The 16,949-nt window shown below is 44.3% G+C and overlaps 1 protein-coding gene and 1 non-coding gene across 5 annotated transcripts in view; both read right to left on the bottom strand.

Annotated features, from left to right (window-relative positions):
• The window catches only part of IFT172 (intraflagellar transport 172), a 44,929-nt gene extending 30,392 nt beyond the window's left edge, over positions 1–14,537 (bottom strand). Inside the window, exons 1-14 of one of the 4 annotated variants that reach the window (XM_077958360.1) lie at positions 14,357–14,537; positions 10,271–10,414; positions 9,927–10,039; positions 9,448–9,487; positions 9,092–9,157; positions 8,801–8,880; positions 8,510–8,597; positions 6,254–6,468; positions 5,231–5,354; positions 4,714–4,809; positions 2,893–3,054; positions 2,471–2,524; positions 2,134–2,237; positions 1,562–1,647 (exon numbers count right to left, since the gene is read on the bottom strand). In XM_077958360.1, the coding sequence (XP_077814486.1) occupies positions 1,562–1,647; positions 2,134–2,237; positions 2,471–2,524; positions 2,893–3,054; positions 4,714–4,809; positions 5,231–5,354; positions 6,254–6,468; positions 8,510–8,597; positions 8,801–8,880; positions 9,092–9,157; positions 9,448–9,487; positions 9,927–10,039; positions 10,271–10,414; positions 14,357–14,395 (1,411 nt within the window). In that variant the 5' untranslated portion in view covers positions 14,396–14,537. 4 annotated transcript variants of the gene reach the window in all.
• LOC114671973 (U6 spliceosomal RNA) lies at positions 451–552 on the bottom strand. Its single transcript, XR_003722181.1, has one exon. It is a non-coding gene; the product is annotated as a U6 spliceosomal RNA (small nuclear RNA).
• Positions 14,538–16,949: the final 2,412 nt, after the last annotated feature.

The following is a 16,949-nucleotide window of genomic DNA, read 5'->3' as shown; positions in this document are numbered from 1 at the left end:
ATGGATAAGAGATAGGAACTAGCAATTCACAGAAGAAGAAATATAAATGGTCAATAATTATTATATATGAAATTAATATAGAGATATAATTTTATATAGATCATGTTTAAGCCAAATTATGAAGTCAGGCAATTTCAAGTATTACAGAAGATGTCGGACAATAGAAACTCTAACTGCTGGTGGGAATAGAAATTGGTATAACTTTTTTAGAGAACAATTTGGAAATATTTAGTGAAGTTGAAGACACAGGTCCTCTATGATTTAGCAGTTCCATTCTAGGTGTGGAACTCAGAGAACCAAATCACTGTAATAGTGAAAAATCAGTAACTTAAATGCCCATCAATAAGAGGGAGGATATAAAATGATTCAACGTAAATATAACAAAAATCAGGATTTGACAGAACTGGGTATGAATAAACAAGTGATAATATCTTCTTTCAAAAAAATTGGTTTAAAGTGGAAAGCTTCATAAATTTGTGTGTCATCCTTGCATGGGGCCATGCTAATCTTCTCTTTATCATTCCAATTTTAATATATGTACTGCCAAAGCAAGAAAAATATCATTATTATTAATAGCTAACATTTATTACTATGTACCAGGGATAAGTGTATTTCATATAAAGTAGGTACTATTTTTATCCCTATTTTGTAGGAAACTGAGATATTAGAAAGATGAAGTAACTTCCTAAGATCACACAGGTAGAGAAGTGAGATGGTTTGACTCCAGAGCCCCATTCTTTTTTTTTTTTTTTTTAATTTAATTAATTTCTTTTTTCATAGAGACGGAGTCTCACCACGTTGCCTAGGCTGATCTCAAACTCCTGAGCTCAAGCAACCCGCCCGCCTCAGCCTCCCAAAGTGGTGGGATTACAGGTGTGAGCCACTGTGCCTGGCCCAGAGCCCCATTTTTAACAGCTACATTGTATAGGTAATGCAATCTATACTATTTTTTATGCTTGAAACATTTCATGATAATTGTGAAATGCAAAAAAGTTTCTGTCATTATTAGTTACCAATGATAAACTATACAAAAAATAAGACCTCTTCCAGTTCTAACAGTCTATGATTCTATGAAGTCTAAACAGGAAAATTCATAAATTTAATGGGCCTTCTCTACCACTCACAATTTGCCAACCCTAAGATATATGTCTAGAGAACATGAATAATTATATGGACCTTTGGGATTTGTTTTTGTTTTTGTTTTAAGAGATGGGGTCTTACTCCATCATCTAGGCTGGAGTGCAGTGGCACAATCATGGCTCACTGCAGCCTTGAACTACTGGGCTCAAATGATCCTCCTGCCTTGCCCTTCCAAACTGCTGGTATTACAAGCATGAGTAACTATGCCTGGCCTGCACCTTTGTTTTTATATCTAGATATCCAGGTACAGATGCACACATATTGACTTAAACATTTCATATATATCCACTGTACATGTGGGGTTACTATTTACCTGGTGCTTCTCAGATTCCTGCATTCCCCACTGAACACAATCCTGTGGTATGGAAGTGTGATATAAACATCTATTTTGTTATTAAAATTATGAGAGAGTCTTACTCACCTATAGCAATAGTCTTAATATCAATAAGATAAGCCAATTTCTTATTATCTTCTGTTCCTCGCTGACACCTCTCATTAATACGAACACTGAAACATGAAGGGCGAGGTAAGGCAAAATGGGCTGAGGTAGCTGGGATGTTTATTAAAGGCTCTGAAGTACCATATGGGATGAAGCTTTTATTTATTTATTTATTTTGAGACAGGGTCTCACTCTGGTTGCCAAAACTGTAGTGCAGTGGTGTGATCACGGCTCACTACAACTTCAACTTCCTAAGCTCCAGGTGATTCTCCCACCTCAGCCTCCTGAGTAACTGGGACTACAGGGGTGTGCCACCATGCCTGGATAATTTTTTGTATTTTTAGTAGAGAGGGGGTTTCACCATGTTGCCCAGGCTGCTCTTGAACTCCTTGACTCAAGTAATCTGCTTGCCTCTGCCTCCCAAAGTGCTGGGATTATAGGCGTGAGCCATCACGCCTGGCTGAATCTTTTAGATTAACTGGAGGACGCAGAATTTAGGAGTCCAAAAGGAATTATTTTGGGTTTCAGGGATTTAGAGAATCTTGTGAGGGTACCTGATGAGGTGGGGGTTCATGAATTCAGTGCGTACGGAACCCAAGGTGTCATTATTCCCATATTCCACCAGGGTTAGCTCTCCGGCATTGAAGATCATGCATACCTGGGAAAAATGGAGTTGTTATATGGTGGAAAGGCTACATGAAGAAAAACAGTAGTGGGAGATGTACTGTCAGTTCCAGGTGACTACCACTTTTCTCCTTGCTCTCTTACCCTGCCAATTTCATCCTCCCATTTATCTGCTGTTTCCCTATCCCTTGCAACTTGCCATCTTTATGACACAGAAGCTAGAAGGAGGCTTATCGAGATGGTGATAGTGAATCAAGTTCTACTCACATTCTCATTTTCAAAGAAATACTTCTCATTGCCACCAGATCCTTGCCAGGCTATCTGCAATGGGAGAAGACTTAAGAAGCAACGTGGATAAATACCCAAGATAATGCCGAAAGAATGACAGGTTGGGAAGCGGAAAGATCATATTTACATAGGCTTTGGCACTACACAAAAGAGGTGCTATATCAGAATTTGCTCTGGTCCCTGAGAGAAACCAGAGAGATGTTTCTGAGAGATGGCATAAAAACAGTCCAAATATGGTGATTCATACTCTGAGATTATAACCTCCTGGGTCTCCTTCCCTGAAACCAGGTCCCCTACACCAGAATGTTAGAACTTCTCACGGACAGAAGGGATTTTGGGTCCCCACAAGTATTAAGCCAAGATGCCCTATTCCCCACCCTACCATCAATTTTGGTTCCTACCTCACTAAGCCGATTAGTGTTCAGGTCCCCCAGCAGCAGTGTGTCTGATGTGTGGGCCACCAAGTAACGTTCCTTTCCTAGGATTTTCACCTCTTCCACCTCATAGCCATAGTGTGACTTGAGCACCACTCGGGTTCCTGATGACAGGTTCTTCACAATCACCTTGGTAAAGGACAAGTCTGAGCCCCTTAGGCTTCCCCAGCCCTTTGCCTACCTCCACAGTGCTAAACAAAGCTAATACCTTGTTTCCTCCCTGGGTCTAGGATATTGTTGATAGTAATGATATCTTACGCTTATATGGGGATTTACTATTTATGAAATGCTTTCCTATATTATCTCTTTTGACGCTCACAATTTATATAATTCTGAAAGTTCCACTGGGTAAAACCAATCATTCTATGTTCTCATAGTCTTTGTACAAACCTTACATATCACTAATCACAGTGTACGTATTGATCGGTTGACTGACTGACTGACAGGGTCTCAGTATGTTGCTTAGGCTGGCCTTGAACTCCTGGGTTCAAGCAATCCTCCTGTCTCGGCCTCCTGAGTAGCTGAGACTACAGGCATGTGCCACTGCATCTGGCTAATATTATTTTTTGATATGTCTGTGTCCTCTGTTATAATGATCTCCTCGATCAAGGGACAATGTCTTACAGATAATTATCTGTGTATTCCCAATGCCTAACACTGCTGACACAAAGTAGAGAATGAATAAATGTTTCTGGAAAGAATAAAAGAATGAAGAAACCAATGTATAATAAATGGAAGGACAGAGGTAGAAAAAAGAGAAAAGTGGGCCCAGGAACTGAGAAATTTTTAGCTTGCAACATCATACACAGTGAGCTCAGAGGCCTTAAAACAACAGAGTTCACATTTATAATCCTATTTATCCAATTGCCCAAATGCCAGTGTGTAGACAGTAAAGTTTTAAGCCAGGAAGGCTTAAGTGGCAATCTGCACACCTTACGCCTGGTGCTTAAAACTTTTCTTTTTCTTTTTTTTTTTTTTTTTTTTTTTTTTTTTTTTTTGAGACAGAGTCTCGCTCTGTCGCCCAGGCTGGAGTGCAGTGGCCGGATCTCAGCTCACTGCAAGCTCCGCCTCCCGGGTTTGGGCCATTCTCCTGTCTCAGCCTCCTGAGTAGCTGGGACTACAGGCGCCCGCCACCTCGCCCGGCTAGTTTTTTGTATTTTTTAGTAGAGACGGGGTTTCACCGTGTTAGCCAGGATGGTCTCGATCTCCTGACCTAGTGATCCGCCCGTCTCGGCCTCCCAAAGTGCTGGGATTACAGGCTTGAGCCACCGCGCCCAGCCAAAACTTTTCTTTTTCTTTTTTTGAGACAGAGTCTTGCTCTGTCACCCAGGCTGGAGTGCAGTGGCAGGATCTTGGCTCATTGCAACCTCCACCTCCCAGGTTCACGCCATTCTCCTGCCTCAGCCTTCCAAGTAGCTGGGACTATAGGCGCCTGCCACCACGCCTGGCTAATTTCTTTGTATTTTTAGTAAAGACGGGGTTTCACCATGTGAGCCAGGATAGTCTCGATCTCCTGACCTCGTGATCTGCCCACCTCGGCCCCCCAAAGTGCTGGGATTACAGGCATGAGCCACCGCGCCCCGTCAAAACTTCTCTTACGATAAGCTGCAAGAACTACAGCAGGAAAGTTACCAAGGTGTTGCCCTGACATATTCTGTTGCCCAGAACAGCTCTTCCAGAGGGATGAAGATGAAATTTGAACTACGGCTGTGGCCAGAGGCAGGGAAATGTTATAAGGATAAATGAGCCACGCAAAGTCTCAGTGCAGTAGGCTACCATCCTGCTTACCTGGCTAGGTCCCACATATGTCAACTCAAACTTGTTCTTGTAAATACTCCTTCGGAGACAGCAGTCAAACTGTTCCACCCCACCACATAGTGTGCCCTAGAAGGGAAAGTGACAGCATAAAAGGTCACACACATAGTACACTGGCATGGGGAGAGTATCTAGAGACATCCTCAAAACCTAGGCTCTAGAGTCTAGAGAAGAGTTGGCAGTGAAAGACCTGGCAGTTTTTGGAATTACCATAAGGAAACAGGCTACAATCATTGGACTCAAGGGCACAACATATTAATGGGATAAAAGGGAGAAACTAGCCCTGCCTACACACAATTTTTTGTCTCTTTTGTGACCTCCAATAAAGTATAAATTTCTCTTTCCTGCCTTTAACGCCAGAATTTTAGGTTAGGGTCAAAAGGAAAGAGGAGATTTTCTAGTGTCAGGGAAGAGTGCTTTAGGATAAGGCAGGATTTTTTTCTAGTTTGGTGAAAGTCACCAATCCAGAAAGGGATTACTAGTAACACACCACACAGAGCCGTGAGCCATCCCGCTTCCAGGCCAAGGCAGTGATGGTGTATAAATTGGCAATCTCCTTGGGCTTTGCCTCTTCCCAGATGCTTCTTTGAGGGCTCCAGTTGAACACCCGAAGCCTGAAATAAAGTATGTGGCTTTTAGAAGAGATCAAGGCTGAGCTAAAGAGTGCAAATGGGCTTATAAGCAAAGGAAATTAGTCTTGCTATATCAGAAAAGAAAGGAAATAAAAAGAACAGACAAGCTAGGCAGTCTAGCAGGAGAGGATATAAAGGTGCACAGGAAATAAGCTGGGAAAATCAAGGCAAAACTAAAATAGAATAAGTGTGAGGGGAGCAGAGAAAACAAAAAGACCAGGGCAGGTGAGAAAAATAAGCTACTAGAAGCAAAAAAAATATGCAACAAGGAGATAAATGCTAGGAGTCAGTGAAGAAAGAAGAGAACACAAGGAGACATAAGATTGAAGGGGGTAGAAACACAGGACTGACAAAGCTGGGGTTAAACACATGCCAGAGAAATGACGAGACCTGGAACATGGCTGTTTATCTGCTGTTCCATCATTCATTCATTCATTCGCCAAACATCTGAGCATATCTTAGATATAAAGCATGTAGATGCTAATCTAGGCACTGGAGATAAAAAGATGAATAATAAGCCGCCTTCTATAGGACTCTGATTCAGCCATCTATCTGGCTACACAACAACAGTTTGCAAACAACAAACTGTAATATAATGTGAGAAACTCTAAGCGGTCTCAAAGAGGGCAATGGAAACAGAAAATAGAGATGAATTTTGCTATGGAAGTGCAGGGAGAGGCATAGAGACAAAACAAGAGCCCAGGACGTTTTGGAACTGCCAGCACACCAATGGATGGAGGGAGCAAGAAGAGGAAAGCGCATGAATTACATACATACATTTGATTCTGCTCCAGTCTCCCACTCTGGCTCAGAATAATTTGGCTAAAGCAGAGTGTTCACAGAGAAAGCAGGCAGAAGATAAAACTGGAAAGGGGACTCACCTGTCATAACTTCCTAGCACAACAGACTGGCCCCCAGGACTTGCTACAGCTGTGGTGAACTCCCGCTCCTGAGGGTCACGGCTATAATCAAAAGTTTGTAGCACGTGGCCTTCTTTTCCATAGGCTACAATCTTCCGATCACAGCCCGCAGCCACAATGCTATTGGTTGCCCATGCCAAGGCATAGGGTGGACACGGGTGGTTAACCAACTTCCCCTAAGACAGAAGTAGAGGGTTTCAATCACTCTCCGAAGACTCCACCCGAAAAATTCCTCATTCTCAACACCTGGTACCTTCACTCTGACCATCATACCCTGCAGAAGTCTCTTCCAACATTTTCCTATCCCAACACATCCTAATCCTGAACTCTTCACAAATTGTCTCACACACACACACACACACACACACCCCTGTGCAAACACTTGTTGACCTTGTGCTCTAGAAAAACCTCAAAATGCTTGTATATTGGAATTTTCTTTTTTTTCTCTTTTTTTTTTTTTGAGATAGACTCTCACTCTGTTGCCCAGGTTGGAATGCAGTGGCGCGATCTCGGCTTGCTGCAACCTCTGCCTCCCGGGTTCAAGCGATTCTCCTGCCTCAGCCTCCTGAGTAGCTGGGATTACAGGTGTGTGCCACCACACCAGGCTAATTTTTGTATTTTTAGTAGAGATGGGGTTTCACCATGTTGGTCAGGCTGGTCTTGAACTCCTGACCTTGTGATTCTCGGCCTCTCAAAGTGCTGGGATTACAGGCATGAGCCACCGTCCCCGGCACGTATTGGAAATTTTAAATATATACCTGGTAAAGCTCCTCCAAAACGGAGACATCCTACACATTAACCAACAGCATCTAGGCCCACAAAGAGCATAGGGCTTCTTTTTTTAAGGAGGGTTAAATTTAATTATTATACAAGTAATTCTCTCTCTTTTTTTTTTGAGATGGAGTCTCACTCTGTCACCTGGGCTAGAGTGCAGTGGCGCATTCCACCTCACTGCAACCTTCGCCTCCTGGGTTCAACCGATTCTCCTGCCTCAGTCTCCCGAGTAGCTGGGATTCCAGGCACATGCCACCACACCTGGCTAATTTTTATATTTTTAGTAGAGATGGGGTTTCACCATGTTGGCCAGGCTGGTCTCGAACTCCTGACCTCAGGTGATCCACCCGCCTCAGCCTCTCAAAGTGCTGGGATTACAGGAGTAAGCCACTGTGCCCGGCTTATACAAGTAATTCTTTTTTTTAAGACGGCGTTTCCCTCTTGTTGCCCAGTCTGGAGTACAATGGCATGCGATCTTGGCTTACTGCAACCTCTGCCTCCCAGGTTCAAGCGATTCTCCTGCCTCAGCCTCCCAAATAGCTGGGATTATAGGCATGTGCCACCAGGCCCAGCTAATTTTTTTGTATCTATTAGAGACAGGGTTTCACCTTGTTCGTCAGGCTGGTCTCGAACTCCTGACCTCAGGTGATCCACCCGCCTTGGCCTCCCAAAGTGCTGGGATTACAGGCATGCACAACTGTGCATAGCCCACAAGTAATTCTTAATGTAAATGGTTCAAACAATACAGAATTATATAGAGTAACATGAAAGTTTCCTTTTTATTCTCCATCTTTTTCCTTTCCCCTCTCCAGAGTAAACTGTTAACTCTTGTTTCTATGAATCCACATACATAAATATATATTATATATATTTTACACAAATAGGAATAATTTTCACTTTTCATTACCCTAAGAGTTTTTATTTCCCTTTGTCTCAAAGTCCCTTCCACCTGAGTCATCCCTTCTTATAAGTAGTAAGCTCCAGGCTCCTAAACACAAATCCTTTCAGTGGCCACATCCAACTTTGTCTCTGTCCCTGAGGTCTCACTCCTCTAGCTTCCTCCCTTAGTACCTCAATCCAAATGCCTTAGAAGTCCAACCTCCTCTAGGAGGGTTCCTGGAATTTCCTTATCCCCTATCCCACAGCATCCTTTTTTTTTTTTTCTGAGACAGGGTCTTGTTCTGTCACCCAGGCTGTAGTGCAGTGGTGCTATTTCAGCTCACTGCAGCCTCAGCCTCCTGGGCTCAAGTGATCCTCCCACTTCAGCTTCCTGAGTAGCTGGGATTACAGGCCCACGCCACCATGCCCAACTAATTTTTGTATTTTTTTTTTTTTTTTTCTTGGGTAGAGACAGGGTTTCACTGTGTTGCCCAGGCTGGTTTCAAACTCCTAGACTCAAGCAATCCACCCACGTCAGCCTCCCACAACATTCTTTATTCATACCTGTGACTCTCCAGAGCCTTCATCATCAAAGAAATACCTAACAATGGTACCATCTGCATGACCAGAGAGAATTCCTTTCCCAGAGCAACTAAAAAAGGAGAAAGGAGAGAAATATAGGAAGAGATTATTTTATCTCACCAAGAAAGCCCCTTTCTCTGTCAAACACAACCCTGTCTGTGGTTCCTGCTACCAGTTCTCCTGCCTTTCATACTATGGTCTTGCAGTCCATATTTCCCCACAGCGTTTTTCTAACACTTCCAGACTCTTGTGATACTACTCCTCTTCACTCACTTTGTTGTCAGGGACACCACGTAAGACTCTGTCCCATAGATGGTAGATGATTTATTAGTTTTGGTGTTTGCTAAACGAACCTGAAAATGGAAAAATGACAGAAGTATGGTTAGGCTATTTTAAATTTAACTAGGCCTTAAGAAAAAAAGGAAAAACTATCCCACAAAACTGGTCCCTATGCATTCTCCCCAGCATACAACTTGATCCTAAGAAAGAGGGTGAACCATATTCCTCTCTCCAGAACCATTATCCCTACCACCCCCTCTCTTGTGTTTCCCTTCCCTCTTTTACCTTCCCTTCAGCCAGCCCAAAGACAATGATGTACTCTGCGGGCCACTGCAGACAAGTGACAGCACTCTGTGTGAAAGGAAATGATAAAAAGGATAACCCCATCTGTGTGGGCCAACACATTTATAACAACTTCAACACCCCACCACACACCACCACGTCAATCTCCTATACGGAAGGGACACAACAGGGCTCTAAGGAAGACAGCAGATGACCGTGTACAGCCACGAAGCACCATCCTTGCAGTAGGAAAAGTCACATTCAGATGTTAGAAATGCAACTCCTGGCTGTATTTATAAGTAGATATATTGATATATGTTTGTTCATCCTAAGCTTCCAGTGACTGGTCTGAACTTTACCGTCTGGATGAACTTGTTGCAGATGACTTTCTTGTCACCCCTGCCAAACAAAAGGAGGGGAAACATATTAAAAACCACTTCCATAAACAAATTGCCAAAAATGATGCTGAGGGAAGAGAAGAAAGAGCAGATTTCTTCCCTGGCCCACTAGTGTTTCTGACTACTCTGTAGGAGCCCTGAAGGGAGGCATATAAGGCAGCCTAAGAAGTTTCAGAACAATAACAAAGATGCGACATCACTCTGGGCTTCCAGGATCTCACAGGGCCTGCTGTTGATCTTGGACTGTTTCCTCCAGGGATGGGACTGCAGAACACGTGGGACAGGTGAAGGCAGAAAAGCAACAACAGACTCCAGAAAGTCTCTGCCTTCAACGGTCAAGCTTGGCTTCTCATCCTCTTTATTTCCCCTCCCCAGTGAGGCATTTCTCTTGCCTTCCCCTTCTTTCCCGGGCAGTCGCATCTCCCAAACTCTATCCTCACCAATCTTCTCCAATCTTGTAGACATAGATGATGTTGTCAGTCTGTCCTATGGCAATTTTAGTGGAATCAGGAGAAAAAGCCATGCCCTTCACCATATAGCTCTTCCTGCCATACTAACAAAAAAAAAAAAAAAGAAAGAAAAAGAAAAAGAAGTAATGAGCACACATGAAAGAAAAAAGAGAAAAAAAAAGGTATATGTGTGCTCCTAAGGGAGCTTGAGGATTTATACTGAGAAAAAGGTGGGGTGCACCATTTCCTATGCCGATGGCTAGGAGGCAGACTAGGTCTTCCAGGGTTGTGAGACCCCACCAACAGGTTAAGGTACACGTGAATACACTGTTTACCTTCATGTCAGCTGGTTTGGTGGAGAATTTATCTCTCCGTTCTCCATGTTCATCATACAGCAAGACCACTCGGTCCACTGTGCAGACAGCAAATTTGGCATTGTTCTGGGACCAAGCCATGCAAGTCACCTTTGCAGCTCCATCCTGCAGAGGCAAAGGGGTAAAAACAAACCCATGTGCTGGTCTAGAATACCAAAAGCATTTCTAGTTCTATTAATTCTAGTGTAATTCTGGTCAATTTTCTTTCTGTCATGATTCTTTTTTTTTTGAGACGGAGTCTCGCTCTGTCCCCCAGGCTGGAGTGCAGTGGCCGGATCTCAGCTCACTGCAAGCTCCGCCTCCCAGGTTCATGCCATTCTCCTGCCTCAGCCTCTGAGCAGCTGGGACTACAGGCGCCCGCCACCACGCCCGGCTAGTTTTTTGTATTTTTTTTAGTAGAGACGGGGTTTCAACGTGTTAGCCAGGATGGTCTCGATCTCCTGACCTCGTGATCCACCTGTCTCTGTCATGATTCTATCCTCAAAACAAAGAGATGCCTGTAGCCCATCCTGGTCTCCAAGGCCTTCAGATCCTGGACTGTGAGAACAATGTGTTTCCAGAGACTCATATGCAAATGCACTAAGAGGCAGTGTGCTAAGTCAACTGTATGAATGAATCTCTGCAATGGCCTCCTTGTTCCCAGGTCTACTACTGAAATAAATTCAATTAGTCTGGTAAGTTTTGGTTGTTAGCCATTCATTCAATTAATAGTTTTTGAGCACCTTATTGATCAAGGCACATGGCCAGGGGCTGAGAGACAAAAAACAAACCATAGATCCTGCCTCCAGGTCTAATAAGATGGTGTAAAATAGGAAAAGTCCTATTAAAATATGTATAAAATACTGCAATAGTTTGGAGAAGCCTGAGAGAATTTTATGCTTAAATTATCAAAATTAAGCTTTGAAGAATGAATGCAGTTGAGTAGGAAGTTATCTGAGATGGAAGGAATGGCAATGAGCAAAGGCAAGTTCTGGACAAGAAACAGTAATTTAGTTTATTTGAAACTATTATACCTTATAAATAGTAGAATAGAAGGGGTAAGGCAGGAAAAACGGCCAGCTAAGGAAGTCTTTAAAGCCAGGCAAAGGAGTTTGGGCTTATTTGGCAGGAAAGGGAGAGACAGTGAGAGTTCAAGATAGGGGGAGTACGAGTTGAGACTCAGGATGAACAATCCCACTTTCTTTTCTTCTTAACTACCCACTTCACAGAAACTCAAGTTAGAAGTTATCCAGGTGAATTATTCTGACTGGATCTGACCCTTCCAACACTAGCTCTGGTCCTAAGGGACTAGTTCTGTTATGAAGGGTTTCCTTCCTCGAAAACAAAACATTTATTCTGCTTTTCTTCTGCCCCAATTGTTTGATTAATTATTTGGATACTAGAGTTCTGGCTTAAAACATTGACACTTTTCACTCCAAACTCACCTATCTCCAAAGTCAGAAATAAAAAGGCTCTTTTCCTCCAAATCCTCAAGCCAGAAAATAGCCACACCACCATCACTATGATCCTCTAACTCTTCATTATATTAGGTTAGAAGGGCTGAGGGCTCCTCATCAACCGTTGCTGATCCTCCTGCTTTATCGCTTTGCCCAATCCTGGGCATGCAGCCCTACCTGCATCATGACATCATCTTATTTTGAGAGACTGAAGGAGGATTTCATTTCCAATTTTTCCGTTAGGGCAAAGAAATGTTTAAATTACATATTCAAGAGACAGCTTGCTGAGCAATGAGCACAAATCTCTTTCTTTTTTTTTGTCTTCAACTGTGGAGACAGCACAACTATTTTCTGTTCTAATTTCCTTCTTTCTTTTTCTTTTTCTTTTTTTTTTTTTTTTGATGGAGTCTCACTCTGTCCCCCAGGCTGGAGTGCAGTGTCACAATCTCAGCTCACTGCAACCTCTGTTTCTTAGGCTCAAGGATTCTCCTGCCTCAGCCTCCCAAATAGCTGAGGCCACAGGCATGCGCTATCATGCCCGGCTAATTTTTTTGTATTTTTGGTAGAGACAGGGTTTCACCATATTGCCCAGGCTGGTCTTGAACTCCTGACCTCAAGTGATCCACTTGCCTTGGCCTCCCGAAGTGCTGGGATTACAGATGTGAGCCATCATGCCCGGCCTGTGTTCTAATTTCCTTCTATTGTCCAAATGCCACACCCTCTGTGAAGCCTTCCTGATTTCCATAATCAATTCTGCTTTCTCTACAATATGTACCTCACTAGATTGTTTTATTAAGTGAGGTAGGGAATAAAATAATAAGAGCTTGCCTTTAACAAGTACTTACCATAGAATAGGCATTTTGATAAGTGCCTGACAAGCATAATCTCATTTTACCTCATAACACTGAGGTAGATGCTATTATCCCCCTTTTACAGATGGAGGAATGGAAGCCCAAAAAGATTAAGTAATTTGCCCAAGTTCACATACACCGTTTGTAAGTGGTAGGACCATGATTTATTTAATTAATTAATTTACTTTTTGAGGCAGAGTCTCGCTCTGTCACCCAGGCTGGAGTGCAGTGGTGTGATCACGTCTCACTGCAGCCTTGACCTCCTGGGCTCAGGAGATCCTCCCACCTCAGTGACCCCAGCAGCTGGGCCTACAGGTGCTTGCCACCACACGTGGCTAATTTTTTTTTTTTTTTGACATAGTGTCACTCCTGTCCCCCACGATCTCGGCTCACTGCAACCTCTGCTTCCCAGGTTCAAGCGATTCTCCTTCCTCAGCCTCCTGAGCAGCTGGGATTACAGGCAGCTGCCACCACACCTGGCTAATTTTTGTATTTTTAGTAGAGATGGGGTTTCACCATGTTGACCAGGCTGGACTCGAACTCCTGACCTCAGGTGATCCGCCCGCCTCGGCCTCCCAAAGTGCTGGGATTACAGGCATGAGCCACTGCATCTGGTCAAAATTTTTTTGTAGAGGTCCTGGACTCCTGGGCCCAAGTGATCCTCCCACCTTGGCCTCCCAAATTGCTGGGATTACAGGTGTGAGCCACTGTGCCTGGCCAGACATCTTATTCTTATTAGCTTTGTATTATTCTGTCCTTTGATTTTTGAATGTCCTTTCCTCTTGTCTATCAATTTTTCACACTGCTTTTCAGTTTACAATGCTCTTTTGTGTATATTACTCTATATAACTCTTCCCCAAGTCCCCCAAAGTTGCCTTTAGTACTCATGTTTTTCAAATGAAGAAGTTTGTGAGTGCTCCGAGACACTGTATGATAAAGGCTAAAGTTAGAGATATCAGCTCATTTGTTTAAAGTAGTGGTGGCCAGCCTGGTCAACATGGGGAAACCTCATCTCCACAAAAAACAAAAACAAAAGCAAGCAAACAAACAAACGAAAATTAACCGGGGGTGCTACTTGGGAGGCTATGGCAGGAAAATCGCTTGAACCCGGGAGGCGGAGGTTGCAGTGAGATCACGCCACTGCACTCCAGCCTGGGCGACAGAGCAAGACTCTGACTCAAATAGTTAAATAAATAAATAGTGGTGGATCTGAAATAAGGGCAAGGTAAGAAATTTTAGAAAGAAAGTAAGAAAGAAGTGGTGGAGCTAGGACTTAAATTCTGCTGTGCTAACTCCAAAGTCCACCCTTTCTTCACCATGTTTCAGGGCTCCTCACCTGGTGCCCAGCCTCTCCTGAATCAGAATACACGGTTCGGTCTTTGCACTCCCCCTTCAGGGCTTGCACCTAAGGCGTTTATTTAATTATGGGCAGATTCATACTCGCTGCTTACATGTGCACCTCTCCCTCTAATACGAGCCTCCTGAAGGCAGGGGAATAAGTCGGGTGGTTTGGGTATCCTTCGAGTCCCAGCACGGGGCCTGTACACAACTGATGTGAATGAAATGTAAGGAAAGCTGCAAGTCCTTAGCGCTGCATCTCGCCTCCTGAACACTGTATCGACAGGACAGGGTCCAGATCATCGCTATATCCTTTATAGCCTTCTGCACACAGTAGGAGCTCAATATCATTAAACTTCAGTTCCCCCACTTTTCTTGGAACATAAAGCGGAAGGGGGAGGGACTGGCACGCAACTCCTCACCTGAGGGCTCAGCAGGGTCCTCAGGTGCTTCAACTGCATGACGCACACTTGTCTCTCAGATGCTACCAGACAGCGACAACTCCCGTGGTTACCTGGACAACCCGCCACGCAGTCGCAGCGACAGCCGCTGACGCTTATGCGACCGGAGCGCAACACGCGTCGCAAGGTCACACGTAGCTTTGCGGCGAAGCAAACAGAACGTGCGCAAGCGCGGTGAGATCTAGGGCGGGCCCTTGAGAGGGCTTGATGAATGCTCCCCTTGACCAATCCCGTCGCCGCATGCAAACTCGAGACCAAGCCCCGCCCACAAGTCTTCGGCCAGCCCTGGGTCCTACGTCATAGCGGTCCGTCTCGCTCTTTGATGTACCTGGCTGTTGCTGAGTGCACTCTCTTTTTTTTTTTTTTTTTTTTTTTTTTTTTTTTTTTTTTTTGAGACGGAGTCTCGCTCTGTCACCCAGGCTGGAGTGCAGTGGCCGGATCTCAGCTCACTGCAAGCTCCGCCTCCCGGGTTCACGCCATTCTCCTGCCTCAGCCTCCCGAGTAGCTGGGACTATAGGCGCCTGCCACCTCGCCCGGCTAAGTTTTTGTATTTTTAGTAGAGACGGGGTTTCACTGTGTTACCCAGGATGGTCTCGATCTCCTGACCTCATGATCCGCCCGTCTCGGCCTCCCAAAGTGCTGGGATTACAGGCTTGAGCCACCGCGCCCGGCCGAGTGCACTCTCTTTTAATCCTCACAACCCTGGAGGGAAGCAGGGCGGTTGCCCTGATAGGCCTTTTGCAGTTGGCGGAATTGTACCCAAATAGGTTACATGACTTGCACGGAATCGCAAGGCTGATAACGATAGCTAACGATGAATACTATGTGTCTGCCAGATACTGTGTAAAGTATTGTACGTGTATTTATGTCATTTAATCCCAAAACCGCCTTTTGAAGAGGATAGCGTTATTATTAGTCTCATTTTACATAACAGGAGACTCAAGGCACTTGCTCAAACTAACACAGCCAGCGAAGGACTTGGAACTGGGATTCAACCCAGAGTTAGTAGCTTTAAACAGCTTTTATGTTCCTTCTCAACTCCAAGCTCGCTCTCTGCATGCCACGATACTATAATCTGTGACACTCCCATTCCAATAAATGACATTTATTCTCAGAATCTGAGAGATGAGTGTTTTGGAACCAGCTGCCAAAGAAACGTAAGGTACCCTACTTCCAAATCAGGTAATGGTGAGTTAAAGACTGCTGTTTATATTGGAATGCTTTTATGGTTCAGTTTGTTGTTGCTGTAGTTGTTTTGAGAGTGAATTTCGCTCTTGTTGCCCAGGCTGGAGTGCAATAGCGCGATCTTGACTCACTGCAACCTCTGCCTCCCAGGTTCAAGCGATTTTCCTGCCTCAGCCTCCCAAGTAGCTGGGATTACAGGCATGCGCCACCATGCCCGACTAATTTTGTATTTTAGTAGAGACTGGGTTTCTCCATGTTGGTCAGGCTGGTCTTGAGCTCCCAACCTCATGTGATTCACCTGCCTCAGCCTCCCAAAATGCTGGGATTACAGGCGTAAACCATGGTTCCCGGCCTATGGTTCAGTTTTGAGGGCAGACCTGACTTGGCTCACCCAACAGGTTGTCTTGTGATACCTGGGGTTAGAAGTTGGTTAAGTAGAAGAGGGACTGACCTGTTGGTCTTTGTTTGGATTGGAGTCCCTTTCAGACTTTTTGGCCTATCTTCTAACATACCAGAGAGATTGAAATGCAGAAAGGAGTTATTCATAAGCCTGCTCTGAAATGATCCAAAGTTGGGAAGATCTGTAACTCTCCAGAAAGTGTAGCATATGCTCTCCAGACAGACTGTGGGTCCAGAAGCCTTCCCCAACAGTGGTTGCAAATGTCAACAGGTGTTTGTCTCATGGCTACCAACCAACCCTTCGAAAATAGGAAAGAGCAGAGGACAGCCCCTATTTTCACAGGAAACAAGTAGGCCTCAGAGCTCAAATGATAATTATTTTGACAGGGGAGTCCCAACCCCTCAGTTTTATTTTCAGGATCCTCCTCTGGATATGGTGGCAGAGCATGAATATAAACTCATTTATGATTTACAGTTATTATTGACTTTGACTAAACAGAGACAGAGATGAACACAAAGGAGGGAAGAACAGACACAGGAACACATAGGATAGGAGCATGTGGCGCCAAGGAATCCATGAGTGTAGCTGTCCTTTCATTAGTCCCCAAGACACTGCTTAGTCCTTTTCTGACCATTAGCCCAGGGTTGATGGAGGAGTCAGAAGAATAAGTGCTGAGGAGCTGTGCTGTCAATGCAAGCAGTGAAGATAAAAAGGCTGGTGCTCTTTCATATGATATGCCTTTGTTTTCAGTGGTACAGGAACTTATATCTTTCTCTTCTCTTTTTTCCCCTTCTCACCCAACAAAGCAAAATAATCTGGGGTTCTAGTTTCCTACACCTCTTCTTCCTGGCCCTATCCTAGGGTGGGGTATTATCACACCTTGCAATGCTCCTGTCAAGTAGGTGGTGGTGTAAGGGGCCCTTGGAGGGTCGGGAGAGAGACAAGGTGAAGAAATGTTTTCAGCATACT

This window comes from Macaca mulatta, chromosome 13, assembly GCF_049350105.2.
Source record: "Macaca mulatta isolate MMU2019108-1 chromosome 13, T2T-MMU8v2.0, whole genome shotgun sequence".
In the NCBI taxonomy this organism is placed as follows: Eukaryota; Metazoa; Chordata; class Mammalia; order Primates; family Cercopithecidae; genus Macaca; species Macaca mulatta.
The sequence above is the reverse complement of the archived record's forward strand: the minus strand, read 5'-3'. Positions and strand labels throughout refer to the sequence as shown.